The 22416-nt window shown below is 35.7% G+C and overlaps 1 protein-coding gene across 5 annotated transcripts in view; it reads left to right on the top strand.

Moving 5' to 3' along the window:
• Positions 1-7933: 7933 nt before the first annotated feature.
• LOC105427986 (uncharacterized) overlaps positions 7934-22416 on the top strand; it is a 278359-nt gene continuing 263876 nt past the window's right edge. Inside the window, exons 1-2 of one of the 5 annotated variants that reach the window (XM_089079846.1) lie at positions 7934-8089; positions 17784-17961. In XM_089079846.1, coding sequence (XP_088935972.1) covers positions 17785-17961 — 177 coding nt within the window. In that variant the 5' untranslated portion in view covers positions 7934-8089; position 17784. Of the gene's footprint in view, positions 8090-9437; positions 10106-17169; positions 17398-17783; positions 17962-22416 lie in introns of those variants that run through there. The other 4 variants (XM_089079845.1, XM_089079842.1, XM_089079844.1 and 1 more) reach the window with 4 other exon arrangements.

The raw sequence follows: 22416 nt of genomic DNA, 5'->3' as shown, positions 1-22416 counted from the left end.
ATATATGTATCTTATATTTAATTTTATTATAGCATTGAAACCTTTATATGTATGTATTTGAGATAACGATACAATAGCGCGCAGCCTTGTTTACAATCGACGAGTATACGCGGACGTAGCGCGTTATCATTCAAACACCGACGCTCGCGCGGGCAGATACGTAGTATTATCGCTTCGCGTATCTTTATATTTTCTTTTCGAAACGAAGTCGCGACGAATTTTAAATAACGTTCACACACCGATGCATGTTATAATAAACGTTTATAAGCGTTTTATGAATTTGTCGAATTTATATGTATGTACGTATCGAAAGACAACGTGTTTCATTTGAGTATTCCGGGCGGCGGAACTAAATTGTATTTATTAATGAATGCTTATTTTTGGAAGCATAGTGATAATTTATTTTTGTAAATGATACGGATATTGCTTTAAGACGAAAAGGTTGCGTATTTCGTGGGACTATTTTTAATGATTTAATTTGATCTATTTGATCTGTTTTGAAATTGTCACTAATTTAAACGTAATTTGCATTTTGTAATGCGTATAATTAATATATTGTATCAATCGTTTATTGTAATAGATAAACTATATAAAATATATGTCAAATAAATTGTACCGAGTCTATTAAGAATGTGTTCGTTTTGGACGCTCATGCGCTATAAGCATTATTTTATTTTTATTATTCAATTTATTATACATCAAAGAAAAATAAAACAATGCTTACATGAGCGTTCAAACAAACACATTCTAAATGAAAGAGCAAATGTATGATAACAGAGATTTAGAAGATAAAATATAACGATTAACGATTATATTATTTAATGTTTCATTATTAAAAGATGCTATAATGCTTCGTGGAAATTAAATTTGATTTGTAATATGTGTTGAATTTCGTCATAGCCAGACTATTGTTGTAACCTTGAGTTTCCGTGTCTGGTACGTCACGTGTTTACGCATACTCCACGCGCTACCATTCGGTCATTGACATTCATATGGACAGGAGCAAAACACACTGCTTCGCATTTCTTAGGATTTCTTCGATGTTGAATTATACCAATATTGTTCTATCTTATGCCTAATAACTACTTATTAATGCCTAATAACTACTTATTAATCGGATTAAAAATTTGTAACACACACACACACACACACACACACACACACACACACACACACACACACACACACACACACACACACACATATATATATGTATGTATGCATATATGACTAATCATGAATTTCAAAAAAATAAGTCGCGCAAAATACATACATATAAATAATATAAAATACATACATATATCCGCAAAATACATACATATAAATAATACACACACACGTGTGTGTATTTCGCGCGACTTATTTTTTTGAAATTCACAATTTTTTGTAAATATTAACCCCTGGGTACCGTCTTGACATAGAGGGCTTAGTATTGCGAGAGGTTCCGTTGGCGATAATTCTTTCGATAGCAAATTATATACATACATTATTTAATGTTCAATTATTAAAAGATGTTATAGTGTTTCGTGTAAGTTAGGTATTATTTATAATATTATTTAATATTTTGTCGTAGTCAGATCGTTGGTGGCACAACCTTGAGAAACGTTTACGCGCTGCGTAGCGTATTCCATTGTGTAGCGCGTGTCGTGTTTACGAATGGTTCACGCGCTACCATTCACCCACCGGCGTTCGTACGGACAGGTCGCAGTCCACGTCGCTCCGAATTTCTTCGCATTTCTTTAATGTTAAGTGATACTAAATGTATCGCTATTTCTTATGAAATAGTATGCAATAATAATGTAATAATAAATGCATATTAACTGAGATGATTAACGATTTGTGAGTGTATCAAAATAATGACTTTTTACCGAGATACATACATATTTTGCGTAACTTATTTCTTTGAAATTCACAACTTTTTGTAAACATTAACCCCTCCAATGGGTACGGCCTTGACGTGGCAGAGGGGCTCAGTATTCCGAGGGGTTCCGTTGGCCTCTCCAATGGAATCCCAAAGACGAAGAAGCTAACAGTACCCGTTGCACCGTTGCATTATTAATAACATTAATATTAACGTTAGGTAACTACGTTACTATTATTAATAATGTATTAACATAGTATAGTCACGAGTCGTTTAATGGCTCTTATGTGGCAAATGGTTTGGTTTTTAACCGACCATAATTTTTCCGCCGCCAATTCAATGTGAATGAACGAATTGCAGCCAGTTCGTCGCGCGTTTGCTTCGGGAGTGCCGTACAAGTGATCGGACTAAAAGACTTTATTTAAAATTAGTCCACGCGCGATTATAATAATTTGCGAGTGTTTTTCGCGAGTGTCCTGTGCTACGAGGACATCCGACGACCCTTGAGAGGAGGAGGAGGCCTAGGAGAGGCATCGGGCATCGGCGGAGCAACCTTACGGTAAATTTTTTGTCAACATAAAATTATTTGTGTTCTCATTTATTTGGAGCATTGAATTTCGATAATTTATAGTTTCGGAAAGAAAAACAATTTAAAATTTGATATGAATTTATTTCTTTAAAGATTCTTTTTGAAAATTATATAATTATTTTAATTAATATCTAATTGAAAAACAAGTAGATTCGATATATGTAAATACTTTTAAAATATCTATCATTTAGAGCGCCGCTATAATTTGCATCTGTTTGTATGTTACAGAATCATCGTAGCTACGCTTGCAGATTTAATCCGCTGTTGCGCATCGGATCGGTGAGTGACAAATTTTTTTTTATTTTAATTCATTAGTTGGAAGATTTTTTATTTATTTTATTTTATTTTTTTATTTTTTCTTTAATTTTTTTTTTTGAGATTTGTCGTTGAGAATTGTGATAATTATTTAAACATGCCAAATGTTATGCTGCTATAAATATTCGTAAGTGATACAAAATTGTTAATTGTTAATTGGAATTTTATCTTTAAATACTATATAAATTAACCTATATAAATTATATACTATATAAATACACTATATAATTAACCTAGAACAAGAACTTTTGACGACTGTCATAATATTCAATTGCTTCTTGTACATATATGTTGTACTTTAAAAGAGAATATGTTGTGCGTGAACATAAAGTTAGTACATTTATTTTTCATTTTTTAATTTTATTAGACACTGCAGACACAGACTGCGCGCGCACTATTTATCGTTTTAAATAGAAGGAGCAAAAATTAATATACTATTATATTATTAATTCTTTATTACAACACAATTAAAAACGATCTTCGCAATGACAGCCGCTCATGAGATAAGTGCAGTGAGAATCAATCAGCACAATGGCTGTTTGATGAAACCGACAATAATAATTTTGATATGTTCGAGTATCGACTTAACATGCTTTAACATGCCTTTTTTAAGAAATGGATTAAAGGCTGTTCAATTTAATGTAGATTAATAATGTATTTAGAAGCAAATAACTTATTTAGAAGAAACTTAATTGATCGGACGGATCGTGATAAAAGCGATAAAGTAAGGATTGTTCAAGGAGAGACAATGTATATTGTACTAGAAGAAAAAGGATAGTTTGGGTTTTCATAAAGGAAAGGTTATAGCTTTGTGAGTTTCTTCGTGGTGGATAGAGAGTGAGACAAAGTTCGAAACGATGTTGCTCGTGTAGAATGTAAAGGTGTTGGCGTTATCGTAGAATAAGAAGTTAAGAAAGAGCAGGATAAAAAGATTTTCGTAACAGGAAGGATAGGTGGTGGGAGGATGATGGTCCACTAGAAGGTCCCGTTTGTGAAGGAGAAAATACGGAAGAGGGGGTTGACTTTTTGGTGGCCGTGCGAGCGAGATAGCTGCATCGATCGGATTCTGTGCGATGCGGGAGCGCAATGAAAAGCATCTTTAAAAGTAGTATAGCAAGGTCTATAGTAGGGGTGAATGTGAACGTCGGCGAAAGATGAGGGAAAGACGAGAATTCCGCGCGCGGGTGCGAAGTGAAATCCCTCCGTGTGACTATTTATGTAGCTCGCCTTTCAGAAAGTTTGCAAGAACAATTTATTACGGATATACGTACCATTTAGGGGAGAGGGGGAGGGGGAGGAGGGATCAAAACTTTATTATGACACTGAAAACTTTATCTACGACTAGGGGGAACCAGTTTTCTTTATCGATAACGGGGTGCAGTAGTTAGACCAGATGTAACTTGAAGGAAATTGAAGCGAAAGTATTTTTACAAATAATTTTTATAAATAATATGATAAATGCTTACGTTACATATTTTTTTATCAATAGTATATCTATAAAATGTAAAAATATATGAAGACAGAATTAAAATGTATGCAAAATGATTTATTTTTATAAAGTCAGTATTTTTATTAATTTTTAATACATGGTTTTTAATAAATAATCAGTATTTTATGACAAATATTAATATCTTTTATAAATAATTGGTATTCGGCCAATAATGTCAATGCATAAAGTTTTCATTGGCCATTTATTCAAAAATATATCGTTTTAGTAAATATAACTAAAAATGATACAAGAGAGAAAAAAAATTTAATTATTTCATATAACAATTTTAATTAAAGAAAAAAATGTCACAAATGCATTTTAAAATTTTATTTAAATCTTAAAAAGAAGATTTTTTCTCTCTGAAAAGAAGTTTTCCTCCCATTTCTTACAAAATCAATTTTAGTACGCTGTCACATTTCGCTAATAGACTGGGGCATTAGGTCAATGCTTTTATAAGTTAGATCTTAGATCTTAATCTATAAACTTAGTGATTTAATTAGGTGTATGTAGTTGCAACGAGTCAGATTGACAGGATGTAATTAATTTTGAATTAGAACGTAATGTTATATAATAGCGAGCACTTATATAATAGCGAGAAAAGCAATAAGAAAATTTTTTAAAACATTATTTATATATTGTGCTATTTATGTATCATATAAATGACAAATATTTATTAAAGCTACGTTAATGTGATAATTTATCTAAAATAATATAATAATTTTTTGTCATAATTTAAATAACTATTTCCGATTCTTGTATAATAATACGGACCAAATATTGTCGTTCCGATTGTGAAGTACTTATGACAATTGCTTGAATTAGAAAACCCGGTGATGGAGGAAATGACAAAATCCATTTCTTACATTGTCGATTTGCTTGAAGCTATACCATTTCTGCGATGTAATCGTATCAGAGGAAAAAGGGCAAGTAGAGAGGGAAGAAGGAAGGAAGAAAAGGAAAAGAGATATCGGTGAGAAGGAAAGGAAGATTTCCGAGTGGTGAAAGAAATAAATGAAACAGTGATTGAGAAGGAGCGAGTCGGCGAGTAAAGATATATAAGGTGTATACATGTCCAGTATTACATCAAGTATCAGGGTTGTCTTTTCTCAGAAGTAAAATTTTTATCGCTTTTTTTTTAATGAAAATTGAATCGACCATTTTTATTCATAATTTTCAAACGTTAAACATTAAATGTCTTCCTAATTAAATGTTAAATCTCCAGGATTCTATTAAAAAATCGTTTCACAAAGATGAAACATGATGTTATTATATAATTATGCTTGTAAAGTATTTGTTTTATTTTCATAAAATTATATATAATTTAAATTATAATAATTCTACGCTTGCACGAGTGTACATGTAATTTTAAATATTTTATAATTTATAGAAGCAATTAATATCTTAATTTTGAAATCATTATTATTCTTTTGAGAGAATTCTACTGTTTAAAGGATTGCGCGTTAAAAATAGGACACCCTATAGGGAGAATAGCGGTAAGCGTCGGCCGTTGCCAGGGCAATGAATCGCAGATTGACGCAGGCGTCGCGACGTCCGGCGCTCGCCCACCCCGGTGTTCTACCCTCTCTCTCATCCTTGTTGAAGCGTGCCGCTGCTTAAAGCGTGCACCTCGCCCGGTTCACCCCCTGCTCCCTTCCCTGTCCGTGACACAGACGGTTAAATTCGTGAAGTTTGTCGCATTATGATTTATACGGGAAAATTCCGTTCATTGATGTCGACTTTGTGGGCCAGAGCTCGATATCTCTTTCGATTAATACTAAAGTTGCAATTCAATTATATCTCATGTTTGGATTTACATAGTTACAGATGAATATGTATGTTTTGCGTTGTGGCATTCTAATATTCCATCTCGCGTAATCGACAATATTTCCTGAAGAATACTCAAGATCGTCACAATTGCTTTATAATAATGTTGTATCTCGTAGCAAAGCTGTATCTGTAATTAACAATTTAATTTATTTATCTTTGACGCAATTCACGTTCAATTTTAAAATTAAAAAAAAAAGAACATATATATATATATATATATATATATATATATATATATAAAACATTCAATACAGCTTATTATATGTAGCTTTTTTTATAAAAAGGTTTTACATTTACACAATTACTAATTACCAAGAATTTTATGCAAATTTCTGAGATACACAGCCGTGTAATTTTACATAACATTTATAACCGTTTTACTAATTGATTTTAATGATATGTATATATATATATATATATATATATATATATATATATATAGTAAAACGATTATAAACGTCATGTAGAATTATACGGCTGTGTATTTCTGTATCTCAGAAATTTGCATAAAGTTCTTATATAACTGCTGAGATCAATATTAATTTACATTAAATTATTTAGTAAAAGTTTCAAGCATAAATAACACTAAAATTTAATCAAATCTTTCAAAAAGTCTCGTTTTAGATATATGCGAAATTAAAATTAACTCTAACATTGGTAATTGTGTAAATGTAAAACCTCTTTATAAAAAAAACTGCATATAATAAATTGTATCGAATGTTTAAACTTTCAGTTTAAAGGATAGAATGAAAAGAATGTATTATTTGATCAGACGTGAATTGCGTTTATGTAAATTTTGTAGCAATTTTGATTGATTCCGATTATCTAATACGTGATATAGAATTTTTCTCTTTCTATCTCTTCTTCTCTTTTTTTAAACACATAAAACTTTTATGGATATATCTAAAAGAAGAATTCATAAAATACTCTTCAGTAAAGAGTCCTTTTTGATTAAAATATAATCATCGGAATTTGACATTTTATGTAATAAGTATTAAATAAAATAAAAGGCTACAATTTTTTACAGGGTAGCTATTTTAAAATTTACAAGGGATCGTTAGTAATCATTTTTTCTCTTATTGAGTTTCATATATTCTAAAGTATAATATAGCGAATATTTAAAAATAATAATAATTTTACAAAGTCTTCAAGACTCAGACATAATTCGTAATATATGTTTTATTAAGTATCTTTATTGCGTGTAGTATTCAAGATATATGTGATTCATTAAAAACAAAGTGTGCGAATTTCTAGTTGCATTCTCTTCGATTATCCGAAAGTATCGCGCTATTCCAAAGTTTGCCTCGCGACTTGGCGGATGGTTCGCGAGCCGCGTACGTTAGTACGTAGTGCGCATCCCCAAGACAAGAAGCAGGCAAGAGAGAAAGAGAGAGATAGAAGGAAGATGGTAGAAAGGTGGAAGGAGCCGTGCGCGTGAGATATATATATATATATATATATATATATATATATATATATATATATACAGCGTATGTCGCGGTAGCATCGTCGTCGGCTCCGAGCAGTGGGGTTGGGTGGAAAAAGTTGGGCGAAACTTGAAGGAGAAGCGGAGAAGGAAACGCGCGGCGCGCAGGATATATGCGGAGGAAAGGGTGGCACGCGCGGGCGAAGCGGAGAATCGGAATGAAAGGAGGGAAAAGAAGAAGGGGGAGGGGGGGAGGGGTTGAATCTGGAAAGAAGAGGGAAGTTCGACGGAGACGCGCCGTAGGCAACACATCGTCGGATTGCTACTGGTAAACGTGGAAGCGTCGAAGGTGATCGTGACCGGGGTTGAATAGTGGTAGTAACTACGGCGATATTGGTGGTGGTGGTGGCGGCGATAGTAGTGGTGTCGATGGTAAAGCGGTAGTGGTGGATCGGCGTGTCCCGACGCGCGCCGGGAAAGTTTCGTCGAGAAACGCGGTGTGCGAGAACGCGCGGTGGTGGCGGCGGCGACGGCGGCGGCGGTGGCGACGAGCGAGAAAGAGGGCCAGGGAGAAAATTGGGGGTGAGTCTCGCGCGCGCGGGGATGAGAGGCGCGGGATAGAGTTTGGAGCGAGAGTCCGGAGGACGGCGGCAACGCGATGCGGAGGCAAGGTTTTCGTCTCCAGTTCCCGCTAAGCGGCCGACAGGTTTGGAACGAGCGCGCGGGGGCTACGGTATATACGCTCGCGCGACACGCGGGCTAACGTGTTTCACTCTCGTCTTGTATACATAGGGTACATGAAAGAGTACATAAAAGAGTACATAGCGTGCGCGTAGTGGCGGTTGTCGCGCGCTAAGGGAGGACGACGACGACACACGTGGCCACGCGCTACCAACGACGGAAGCCTACTCCGCACGGTGACCGGCACGCGGCCGCTAAGAATCAGCGTGGAATGGTCAGAATCGCTCGCGCAGATTCACGCGTGCTACCGCGGCGGTCGAGTTCACGCGTGACACTACGGCCACGAGCGAGCGAGCGAGCGAGCGAGGTCGACGAGCGCGCGGCCACCCTCCTCCCACCGCGCGCGAATCCGCGTCTCCTCTTCTCCTTCTTCGATGCGTCCTCCTCCTCCTCCTCCTCCTCCTCCTCCTCCTCCTCTTCTTCCTTCTCCACCTTCGCCAGCTCCTACTCTCGTTGCTTCATCTCTCTCTTCCTCATGTTCTCTACCCCTAGTGAGATATTGATTTCCCTTAGCTGACTCCCACGAGGGCAGGCGGCAGGCAACCAGGTACGGCTACCGTGCCACGAGTAGACAGCTTCCGACAATCAGAAAGAAACCATCCTATGCACTTCGCCGATCTATGTTGAACGGATGTAGCGTTTCGTCCACTTTCGTTTTTCCATTTGGCGTGATGGAACTCGCGTGCTTTCAATTCCATTCGACTTGGGACAGGGCACTTTTCCAAACATCCGCCACGTGCTTCGTGCGCTCGCGCTATTGTCTCTCAAGATTTCTGTTTAAATTGTTAATGGATGAAAAATGGTCTAATGCGCTGATTACTCTGTTAAATATAATCGGCCTTTTAATTTCTATATGGTTTGCATAATTACGCATCAACAATCGGATGAACGTAAACTTCATTCTTCATTGATAATTAAGTATGCGATCAATTATTCATTACATTACGTAATTAGAGATTATACATTAGAACGGTATTGCATAGTTATCAGAGATTACTCGTATGCGTTTAATAGCTGTTGTTTTTTAAAAGGGTCATTTCGAAAGAAACAATCTTTCGCAATTAGCAAAAGGGACGCGCTTAATATTCAGCTCTCTCTCTTTAACCGAGAATATTAGTTTCTTCCCAACTATCCCCGCCGCCTCGCCTCGAGTAAACGCTCTATCTAGCTGTTGTTTGATAATCTGTAGATGTTTCGACAAAGTTTCGCGAAGTGCGCGGCCATGTTGGTGCCTGCGCATTGCCGGCGCCGACGAATTCGCGAGTGACATGAAACTTTTTTATTTACCGCGTTCATGCTTACACACAGAGACAGACAAAGGGTGGGTAGGGTAGGATAAGGGGGTGGCTCGGCCGCGCGGAAGGAACCGTTTCCCCTACTCGAAGTCTACCTACCCCGTATATAATCGCCGTACCCCCATCCCAACCCCCGACTGCCGCCGTCGCCGCGCCGCCGCCTCTCCCCGCCGCTTTCCAGCAAAGTTTTCCGGAGATCCTGGAAACTGCGAGAGAAACGACGCGAGGGTGAAGAGGGGTCGCGCGCGCACCCGGACAGGAGGGGAGAAGCGACGATCGCTCACCACCCCCGCTAGCATCCCTTTTCAGCGGATTCTAACCTAGTAACGAGTTTTGCTCTGTCGGTAACGCCAGGACGCGTGCCAGCGATAAACGTGTCGCGTGCTGCGCTGACGGAAGGGATGAATAAAGTGGAGCACGACGCGAGATACGATTGCCGCGAGATGACTTGTCGTAATCGCGCGTATCCTGCGTTCTAGTTCGCGGAGATGTGCGGGACGTGATAACGTGTAATTTGCGCGAATAGTTTGGCGCATCGCGACGTTTAATCAAGACGCTTGAGGTATGAATTATTCGCTTGTACAGTACAAGTAACGCTTAAGTCGGTCGGATGACCGATAAGTGAATAAAGATTTTTTTTTTTACGCGCGACACGTACACACACCACACGTTACATATCTTCTTGCCCAAGTTGACGGTTTTTCCCTCTTGTCACGTGTGCCTCTTTAATATCCGTCTGAGTAATTCGAAAACCAATCGTGAACAATAAGTTTTTTGACTGTTTTCTCGTATCTCGATACATTCGGCATGCAACGGATTTCACTTCTTTATGATCTGTAACTTTTTTCAGCAATGCGACATAGATACTTCTCGCGTTTGAACGTACTTCAGTCTACCGCATTAAAAACGAAAACGAAATTTTTTTCTCCTTTAATTTTTTACTTGTCCTTGATAACGGCTCCATTGTAAATTTTTTTCCTTTGTCAAATAATATACGAATAATACACTATAGAGTTGTTTAGAGTAAACACAGATATTTGTGCCGGGAGCAAGCCATGTCAGCTGATCGTCTGCTGGCTCGACTATATAACGATGCTTGTTGTGAGCGTATCAATGCTTTTGATTATCGGGATTCCGTGCGCGCAGACTCAACGCGAGATTAATCCTCTGCGAGGGAACCCCTTTCACTACGAACTTGCCAATACCAATCCGTCGCACGTTCGAAAGTTTCGCGAGCGTCGAAAACTTTTACACCTCTCTTCTAACCGAGTGAATTCTATCGGAAATAAAAAACGCTAATTTACACCACTAAGATCTAGATCCTGCCGTTTGCCGTTTAAAAGAAAACCCATTGTGAATGTGTCAAACTGACCGTCAATTTAGGCCTCAGTAATTAAAATCTACTCTTCTACATTTAATTTATATTCGATGTAGCTTAATTTCTACGCGATTCTTTTTCACAATCTTTCAATACTATTCTATTTCACAATTTTACGTTTTCGTATTATCTTATTACGTTTTGTCAGATTTAATGATATAATATATTCAAGTGATATTGTTTATTAATGCGCATTGATCAATGATATTATGCAGTCTCGAATAGTTTAAAATAGTTGTCTTTACGTCGAGTCAGGTATATTTATATGTACACTTATGGAACACAGTTTCGTATACGGCGATCTTTTTTATCTTGTCTTTGTCAGGTTCGCGTTGTACACGTTCTCTGGATATCTATTTCATTCGCGCGGGATGCTGCGAAAGGAGCTCGCGCTCTTTGCTCTCGCGATGTGAGGCGCATCGTAAACAATGTTCCGAGTGCGTTTAGTAGCGCATATCACGACAGCTCGATGCACGGCGAGGCAGAGAAGCACTAATTAAGCCGACTCCCGCGGTGTAATTCCGCGTTGTCGACATTGCGCCTCGAATTCCACCAAGTGGCTGTTGGCGGGGCGCTTTTGGAGTCTCCCCGGAGCGTGGTCCGAGGCCTTTCAACCCCGATTCCGTGGCGCGTGCGTCTCGTTCTCGGCATCGTCGTTGACGGTCACGTCGTAATCCGCGCCGTTTCCTGTTATCCTTCGGCATGGGGTCTCTCGGGAGAGCAGTGCTTGCTGGCTAATCTCGTACCGTTTTGTATCTCCTTTTTACGCAAACACCGGCTTATTGCCTCGGATAAGCTCCGTATTCCATTCCGTCGCGATTCTTTTGTCCACGTTTTACGTCATTATAAAGCGTACATTAATACGTCACGTTTTGCCAAGGAAGACCGTTAATTACATATAAAGCCACGATATTTTTTGTTTATATTGAAAGAATTAGGAATAACGTAAATGCGCGTAACTGTCGCGTAACGAATGTAGAATGTAGAATGTTGAAATTTTCATTAAGATTGTGTGCGAATGGGAAAAAGAAAAATACTCTCTTCATCGTGTTACATCAACGTCTTATAGAGAGAATTATTATTTATCAACAAATCAAGTATACACGTGCATTTATATTGATCCAGAAACTACATTTCGCTTAGCATGTTTGAAATTGTTGCATACACGATATTTTCACATCCATTAGTATTGTTGACTTTATGCTATTTTAAATTGATATTTGAAATTTCCATTGGTATTTACATGTATATGTGTGTGGGTCAACAACAGAGTTGATTTTAAAGACAGTATACAGCTATATAACAGAGATGCTATTATGAGATAGAATTACGCGTGATAAAAAATTAATTTCTGAGTTTCTTATAAAGTAATACATCTGTTTACTAAAAATAGCAATGACAGGAAAAATAACAAGCAGCGTTCTATTCCCGTGAAAGCTATTTTGAATACAAGTCATATTTCTCTTCTTATTCCATTTTGGTCCAGCGTACAATAACATGTTGTAATAGGAGATGGTAAGAGAGATGTAAACTTAATGGGACAAGGATGGGATTTGAATTTAAATAATGCATTCTTGTCCTAGCTGCACATTTGTAAGATCTGAACATATAAATAAAATCTACTCTTCTTTTTTTCCCTTCAAATATCGTTAGTTGAAACCTATAATTGAACGCATTTAGACAATTCTATAATGACACAACTTGAAAAGAGTTTAACATATCTGAATCAGTTCGAATAAAGAAACAGCATGCGAAAATTTATGGAAGTTAAGCTTAATTTTCGAAATTCTTTCGGAATTTTGTAGCGTTACGTTTGCAAAGGATTCGCGATACGGATGCTCACGACGAAAGTTGAAATCGCCTCGTCGAATCGACACATTTCTTTATGAGCTCAGTCAACCATCGAACCCCCTTTTTATGGATTCCTATTTCTTTTCTCCATCTCGCCTTCTGTATCCGATGAATGTCGTTTCAAAAGTTCAGAACGTCGGAACTTCACCAGAGCGCAATCTTCCGCGTTGTATATTCCGCCATCGCGATGGGGCGTCTGAATCTGTCATAGTTATCCGCGTCTTTTGGACAATCTCCTTCGAGCAAATCTCTGTTTTCAACAACAATATGCGCGCACGCGCGTCCATTTATTACCAGCTGAATATTTTTGCCGCCAAATACGCGGATGGCAAGTCCGAGTCATTAAAGGTCTTTGTTTGCCGGAAGAACTGACGTTTTGGAATGAGCGATAGCGACGATATCTCAAGTTACGGTATCCGCCCGTTGGTTGTCGTCGTGCTGACTCTCGGCGAAAAGATTCGAGATCGTCGAGAAGTTGCGGATGTCGGGACAGATGAATGGGAAGTAACGGAGAGCCAATCGTGCGGCTATAATAGCCACGCAAAACTAGTCGGAAAAGTATTGGCACGGGGCATCGGATGCCCGATCGACCGAGACTCTCTAAGTTTGCGACTGCATAGTCAACAGAAGATACGCAGATGGGAAAAAAAAAGAGGGAGGGAAAATCAGAAATTACCTCGGAGGTATTTCCCGTTATTCGCGATTAATCGATAGTCATGTCGCGACGTTGTAATTTATAAACGAAACAACGGGGATCACACGAATAAAAATGAATCATACGCTTGGAAAACAAGAGAAAAAGAGAAAAAAAGAGAAAAATTTGTTCCGAAGAGCATAAAGTAGAAAGCACATGTCTCACGTTTCGCACGAATAATCCTTTACTCTTGTATTACGCTTTGCTTTTATTGATTTGTTCGTAAATGAATTTGTCACTGCAAACTATCGATAATCCAGCCGTATGAGCGCGTACAGAATCATAATATATAATTTGTGGTTGATTTATGGCTTTGTACCGTAACGTATATTACAAAATAAAAGAAAGTCTAAACAGGATCGGGTATATTTTGTCACGTTAATATATATTTATAGAGATAACTCAAATATACATATATATATATTTTTTTTTTTCATAACGTTATAAATTATAGACATGATTGTTTCAATGGATTGTAAATTTAATAGTATTTAATTAGTATTTAAATTTAATAGTATTTAATCTGCCAGTATCTAAAGCTGAAAGTTTTACTTGATGTGTTGTTTATGACGTAAATTTCCAAAATGTGTTGTGGAAATTTCAAATTATAAGTTTTTGACCGACGACACGAATGTTCTGACTGAGACGATGATTTCGATAACCGTTTCCAGTCTCGGCCTCTCATTCCCAGACTTCCAGCATCGGCATCAGCCCACCGCGGTGGCGAGAGTGGGAAAGTTTACGTCGTAAACTTCGGGTCTTAAGGGTGGAATTATAGTTCGGCGAAGCGAGCGCTGCGCCACGCAGTTGTTACCACGACGAGCGCTTTAAAAGTTGGTCCCGGCTCTTCGTGTCGGTTCGAGGGGGAACAGGGAAGTGGATTCCGGAGGGGGGGGGGATGCGGAGCGCAGGACGATGTGAAAGGAGCGAGAAGGGGGTGGAGACGCGGTTAAGTTGCCAGGAAACTTTGGTAAAACTGAAAAGTTAATTTCGTCGTGTTAAATTACTCGAGCGCCCGGGCATTAAACTTGCAAAAGTTGGTCGGATGACTGAAATACGTATCCTCCCTCTTCTCTTCTCCTTTACCTTGTCCCCTTCTTTCCCTCTTTGCTTTTGCCTTTGCTAACTGATCTGAGGCGCGCAGAGATAGTGTGATTTGATTGCTTGCTCTGAATTGGAATGCTGTATAAGAAGAAACGAAGCGCTACAAAATACAAGTCATTTAATAATGCATTTAAACATTTATTAATCTACGTAACCAAAATATACTTTAGATTAAATTTATTTATCATCACATTATCTTCTGAATATCGTATAATTGCTCAATTAGTTGATACTCTATTATTGCCTACATTCATATGGACATTGGTACTCCATTAAATGCATTTATCCCGTAACATTAAATTTATGTTAAATTACTGTGTATATTTTATCACAATAACATTGATTATTATATGTGGTATCATGTAGCAACACTTTTTCGAGAAGTCGATAGTATTTATATTACAAGCGACACAAAAAATGAAAATCATTAATATAAAAATAAAATTTTAAATATGTTTAAAAAGAGACTCAAGTTTTTCATTTTTATTTAATCTTGAAATGAATTGTTATTTTAGAAGTTTTTAATTTATAGATAAGTTGAAATAATATTTTATATTGAAACTTACAAATAATAACTTTTCATGATTTTCATCATTTCTGCCAATCAAATATCAATTTCAAGTTAGTTTTAATTTACGGTCAAAAAGTTTGTTTTTTAGCTTGGAAATATCTTTTACATAAAATCAATTGTTTAACATATTTCAAATTTTATGTTTAAACGCTTATTAAAATAAATTGTGTTACGATGTCTTGTGAAATCTGCTAAGCGAATCCATCGCGGATGTGATCGATTACACTTTATTTAATTCTCGGGTCGCGTTCCAATTCGGTTGAAGTTCAGAAGAGTATGATCGTAACAGGCGATGCACGTTTATGGCAAATCGATTGAGAGGAAATAGGAAGAAACGGAAAGAGTTGAGATATCGTCTTGCAAAAATCTACTTATTCGTCTGATTTATTGTAGGTACAGTGAATTTTTTATTAAAAGATCGTAGATAATTCATGAATTCATCGATATGTAAATTGGAATCGTGCAACGATAATACAATCAGATATGCAGCTTTTCTGAAACAGTTAAAGCGTATTTTAAGAATAAGATTGAAAAAAAGGGATTATCACAAACTATAATCATCACAAGAAAACTTTAATTTTTAGGTAATTTCAAGCAGATTTATTTTTAATTTTATAAATTTTAATTATTATTTTAGTTATAATTTAATGTTATTATATTATAATGTTATTATAATATTAATATTAATTTATTTAACTAGCATATTTAATATGAAAAGTTATGAAGGAAAGATTTACATTATGAAGAAAACAAAGAGCTAGAAAGATGACGCAGTTCATTAAAATATACATCACTGTATATCACTGGCTTGGATACGTTACACTCGTTTTCAGAAATTTTTATTTATTACAAGCATTGTCGATTTCATATCAAGGCTAATTAGAGTTATATGTATGCATTATGGCTGAATGGGTCTAATCGATCGGCACGAGCGGTCGTTGCGACTCGGTGATCAAAGCTGGTAATATTTGCAGCGTATCTACTGTGAATTGCATCAAAATTAATCCAACATATATATATATATATATATATATATATATATATATATTGTTCATTTCATAACTGATATTTTGTTATATATCTTTGTTCATTAAATTAAAAGAATAATTAAAGCACAAGTCGTGCAGATCCAAATATTTTTTTAAATTATCAATTAGATTACGTTAATAATAAATAAATCGATTACATATTCACCAAGATGTGAAATTTGTTATCATAATCAATTTTTTTAATTTTATTTATTTAATGAGGATTAGTTATATGCGGAAAGATGTATAAATGGGCGCGGTTTTGTAACGAGCCTCGTTCGTATTTTAAGGGCGAGAGATAATCTAATTAACAGTTGTTATTACGTGTGCGATGATTTCGGTGGTCGTATTAGAAAGGACACCCTCGTTTTTTTCGCTGACGATTTGGTCGGTAAGGTCACGGTCGTAATCCTCGTCGACATGTACACGTGCTTGCAGCTTGCAGCAGCAAGTGTAGGTGTATTCCCATGTGTGTGTGTGTGTGTGTGTGTGTGTGTGTGTGTGTGTGTGTGTGTGTGTGTGTGTGTGTGCGCGCGCGCGCGCGCGCGTGATTCGTGAGAGCGCGCGATGCGGCGCGTGCGTAAACACGCGAGGGAGAACAAACTTTCGCGACGGCTAGGGGGTGAGCTACCACATCCCCGCGTACACGAGGCAAGAGATGTGTTTCACGCGGGGATTTCGGAATTTATGTGAGAAACGATTCTGAAAAAAATTTTTTTTTGTCTTTTTCTATCAATACAAATATTTGACGTACCTCTGGGAATTAAAATAATAAACTTCAACAAAATTTGCTTAGATCCATTATGTTCGAAATGAATATCAAGAAATCACAAAAATATCTTTGGCTTGAAATAAACGGGTATATTTGATTAATTCCATAAATGATTTTGCACTTGTTTTTACACATTCATAATTTTATTCTTCCGTATGTGTACTTCCATATGCTGTAGAACGGTCGACGATTTTGTAGCTTATCTAACCACGAGAGTTCTCGGATGTCCGATATTTGGATAATCTGAGTCTGGATGTTGCCACAATCACGGTCATGTCCGTGTAGTGGTGAGAGCATGCGCGCCCCGAGCTCTGTCTCCCTTCCGAGTCGATCGCCCATCCTTGTCTCGGAAAACTTTCCGGTGATGAGCTTTGTTGGTCGTTTCCCCAGCAGGACGGAAAAGTTAAATGCGAAAGTTTTATCCGATATCCAGTGCCTTTGCGCCCCTGGAAAAAGGTATCTACGCACATGCCTATCGTTCGGCTTGGTCGCGCGATTACAATCTGTATTTTTTACGAAATTCTCGATACTTATAAATAAAATTCGTACAATGATTCGCGATGCAAGATGATAATATGATAAACTTTTAATTAAAATTGTTTTAATATTTTTCGGATATTTCTTTGACATAAAAGACGTGAAGAATAACAATGCGAATTTATTGGAATCCGAAGTTATAAAAGGATAACAATAAATTTCGAGTTTCGCGAAAATAATTGTGGATCATAACGGCAAGTTTTTATGTAATTATCGTGTTTGATGAACTGCCAGAAAATCAGACTTATTTTCTCGACATCCAAACTCGTGCGGATATTATAAAGTGCGGATTAATTTGTTGATAGGATGGCGTCGAAGAAAACAAGACAAAATCACTCGATACAGCATCTGCTCGAATTACCATCGAATCGGGAGTCGAAATTATCGCGGTTTCCCGTGAAGGAGCACATTCAACTACCTACACCGCCCATGCCAACCCCTCGCCAAGTCCCGGTGACCGTGTTGCATCCCTCCCCTAAAAAGGTAAGTGGGACACGAGTAATCCGCGGATAATCCGCGACGACAATCGTAGGAGTAACATGCAATCCTTCCGAAGTCCGCACGTACAATTCGTTCGCGCACATAAACAGGTGACATCGTCATGTCTGAGAGACAACGTCGGTGATATTTTAAAACCGTACAAATGATTGAGATGCTTAATAATAGAACGTCGAAGAAAAAGATCGCCCTACTTTTTAAGAGCGACATGATTATTATCCCGCGCGGAGAATAATCGTTGAGGCAATTAGCTCGTCGAGCATATCGAGTTGAGGGATATTAAGTGATCCTCTTCAAAGAATTTCTTCGTACGACGCTATAACATATTTTTTATGCATCATCGTGAGATCCGATTCATTTTTTTACGATCTGTTGGAAATTTTTCATATTGCGAGATTATTTATGTACGTAGGGCAAAAAAGTGTCTTTTAATTGTAGCAGTAATGATATATTTGAAGAATTTAAAAAATTAAAATTATTAATTAATAAAATCAAAATTGGAGGAGAAAGGAAAAATTTTTTACCGTAAATATTTGTTGTCATACGCGAATGAAAGATTATTGATTATTTCATCTTTGGATCTCCTTATTTTGCACTTGACTAGTAGAAAATTGCGAAACGAGGCCGCAACGTAAAAAGATGAGATCTGCGAGGAACATAAAACGAGACGATTGTAACGGCATAAACCGCTGACGTTTCATATTGTCCCGGTAGCTTTTTTTTATCGATCATTTCATACGTGGGACATTGTTATTACTCGTATAAATGTCGACGCAAGCTTGAATCCATGACGCACAGCGGAAGAGATAATTTTCAGCTTTATCACTGCCATATTGGAGATCCTGTATTCTCGTTAATAGCACTTTGAACTTATATGATAAATTGTACTGAGGCTAAGCTGATTATAGAAAAAGAATGCATGAAATTATTGTGCAATTTATATAATATCTTTAGATTACCTATTTATCTATTAAGATAAAATATTTTTAATTAACTTTTTTAATTGTGAACTAAATTAATAAAGTTTATTGCTTATTATATACATTAACAACGAATTTATATTTTATTTTAAAAGAGAAAAGGAAAATGGAGATACACTTATTTAAAGAAAATTAAAATTATTCATCAATAGGTGTAATTAAAAATTTAAAATATGTTTAATATTGTTAATATCAAATAAATATCGTTTTAAATAGTTTATTAAAACGTGTTATAATTTTATTATCTTTACTCGAATATGTAATAAATAATTATATCTGTATTTTAATTTTGTGTATTGTGATATTGTATGATTATGATTGTTATTGGAATTAATTTATCTCTACATGTCTTTTATAAAATCTCTGTAGCTAAATATTCTCATTAAATTTGGAGTTGTATTTACATACCGATATTATAATAATTATTTTATCATGCATGGTTATTTTATTACATCTTACTATTGAATGTGGATACGTTTTATTTATTACATAAACCTTTATATATTTATAAATTGTAAAATTTTTGTTAATAATAACTAATTAATTTACATTATTTTTGTTAGACAAACAATTTTTTAAATATAAATTGTTTTCGTTTAAAAATAGAAATGGGAAATCATTATCTTGAGTGATTATCTTACCGACTTTATTTGCAATTTTATTATCGGCCGATAAATGTGGTATTTTCATTTATTCTGTACTGACTGAGCTGAATGGACTTTACAACATTTCGATCGATAAGACGAGAGCTGTAGTCGCCAAAGTAGAGCTCTTCTTTAACATCGCGGAATCGTTATAGTTATATAAAATATTAAACATTTAAAATAAAAGATATAATTTTTTGATAAATTCTTTAAACGTTATATTGTTTACTGTTATTGTAAATTACAAAAATATAAACAGAAAATTGTTTTTAAAATTATTAATTTAATTTAATATAAAAATTATAATTTAATAATAATATAAAAATTTGTTTGTTCATCAATAAGCAATAATTTTTATTTTCTTTCAATATACATTCAAATTTTTACAGGAATATAATGGAGTACATAAATAACTGATGCACAGCATTGGACATAATTGTGAGAGGTCTTTCGCGAAAGTAGGAATGGGTGCTTTACGGCCGTATAATTTGCTATTGAAATTCTGTGAATGGAGGTACGATAGAAGCGTCTTGAGCATACGCAAGGTGTTGGGCGGGGACTGAATTTATGATAATTGCATAAATCAGAGCTTTCCTCCACAATAATCATAATCTATTGGGATAGTTGCGCGAAGTTAGCTATTTAGCCGTCGGCAAGGATCAGGAGAAGGAGATCGAGGGGTTGCTCTGCCCGGTCCTGAATAAGATAAAGCCCTTTCTGAGATTGAAGCTAGGAGGGAAACTATTCTTGCCACAAATTATCATAGATGTATTACTTGGATAAAAATAAATAATTTGAGCAATATGTATAGAAATATTAAAAAACAGAATTATAAAAAATTTAAAATAATTATATAAAATTTTAATATAATCATAAAGATATTTAATATTGGAAACAGTTTTTTTTTGTATATATATATTTTCAAAAAATAAATGTGTCTGAATAAATTTTTGAAGATCAATAAGAAGTTAGATCAGTAGAAGCGACGAAGTTAATAGTTAGTGCAGCAGAGGGTGCCACCAGCAATTTTCTAGAATTTAGGGGTTGTTTACTCTAAACTCTACACATATAACTCTTATATTTAATTTATTGTAATAAAAAACAGTAATAAATTAAGATATTTTTAATATTTTACAATATTGTCATACACAATATTGTAAAATAATCTTTATAATAATCTATTATTATAAAAAATTGAATATTAAATTACTTTTTAACATGTAGAGTAAAATTTATAGCCAATTGTAACCTTCTCGAATTAATGCAGTATAATCTAGTCTTATTCTAATAATTTGCACATTCTGCTATTTTAAATAAAAAATTATGTGCAATTTAAAACATTTAATTTTAAACAATGTCTTTTAATCGGATATACAGTACATTGTTTTTTTTTGTCAAATTTTTCTTTATAACAGAAATACGGTTTGAATAATCATATGCAATGTGACTCGTGGTAATATCAAAAGTTTGGTCATTTACAATTTTAGTCTATGAGACTACAGGAAGCGATTAGGGATCGTATATTGTTTAATGCTTTTGCTAGAAGCAAGTGATACCCCTAAGTTACCGAAATTGACCCTAATGCATCCGGTTTTAGTAGCTACTGATGTCAAAATGCCATCAGCCTGGCTTCCTGACTATGGGAAATCGACGGCTGACTGTCATTTCAGAATCACTGGTGATTTCTTTATTAACGGCACGGGTCTTCGCACGGGCGCTGCTGGAATATTAATGTTGAAATCTCCGCCGCCTTAACTTTCATGATCGTTATGGTTACGATTACGATTACGAGCAGCCGTTTCTCTTAAAGGGAAACCCTTATCCTGCGCTATATAATATTTTTTTGACATACGATATAATCTCTTATATTCTTGATACGATAATAATTCTCGTTGCAATAAAAAAAGTAATTGTTTTTAATTAGAATTAATCGATGGCTATTTAATAATAGCAACTTCTAAAGACAATTATATTCTAAAATAATACAAACCAGATTTATTTAATTAATTGACGATTATTGTATTAAAGTGTCAATTAATTTATTATAAAAGAGAAAATGTAATTAAAAAATAATTTACTTTGTAATTTAATAATAAAGTAAACAGATATCTGTTTGGGCACGTGCTAATCTCAGGGTAGGTCGGAAAACGCGGCGTTAAAACACCGGAAAACCAACCCTAAATCCGCTTAAGAATACATATTTATTACGGAGATCTGCCTCACTTCGACCGCTTATTCACCTCTTCTATACATACGCTGTCATAATAAAATATATATATATAATATTCGGTTTTATATGAGCGTTAAAGTTAATTGATGCGATATAATATGCGATATAATATATTTTAATTGCCGGACAATTTATTTTTATTCAAATCGTACAAAAAATGTATAACAATTGAATAACATTATATTATTGTATTTTTGAATCAATGTCAAATTTTTCAATATACTTCTTTAAATTGTTACGTATTACTATCTGTCAGATGGCCTTGCTCTCTGGAAATGTTCTTCTTTGTATTTTGCAAGATACCGTTAGCGATTCTCTCGAGGGAACCTGAAAAGATGAAGCACAGTACCCTTTAACTTTGTCGAGCTGTCACGTTGATCGGGGTTGGAACGAACCCTCCAATTCACTCGGTGGGAGTAGCCACGCGGTTGAGTGAATTTTTATGAATGAATGCGCGAGGATACGCAGATCCAAGGCTTCGGAATGTGCACCCTGTTTTCACCCCTGTACCTATATTTACGACAGTGACTCTCAGTTGAAAATTTTATCAGGCGTTCGTAACGAAGCGATCGGGCGAGGCAATTTT

The sequence above is a fragment of the Pogonomyrmex barbatus genome, unplaced genomic scaffold (assembly GCF_055798465.1).
Source record: "Pogonomyrmex barbatus isolate J1 unplaced genomic scaffold, ASM5579846v1 scaffold3, whole genome shotgun sequence".
Classification (NCBI taxonomy): Eukaryota; Metazoa; Arthropoda; class Insecta; order Hymenoptera; family Formicidae; genus Pogonomyrmex; species Pogonomyrmex barbatus.
The sequence above is the reverse complement of the archived record's forward strand: the minus strand, read 5'-3'. Positions and strand labels throughout refer to the sequence as shown.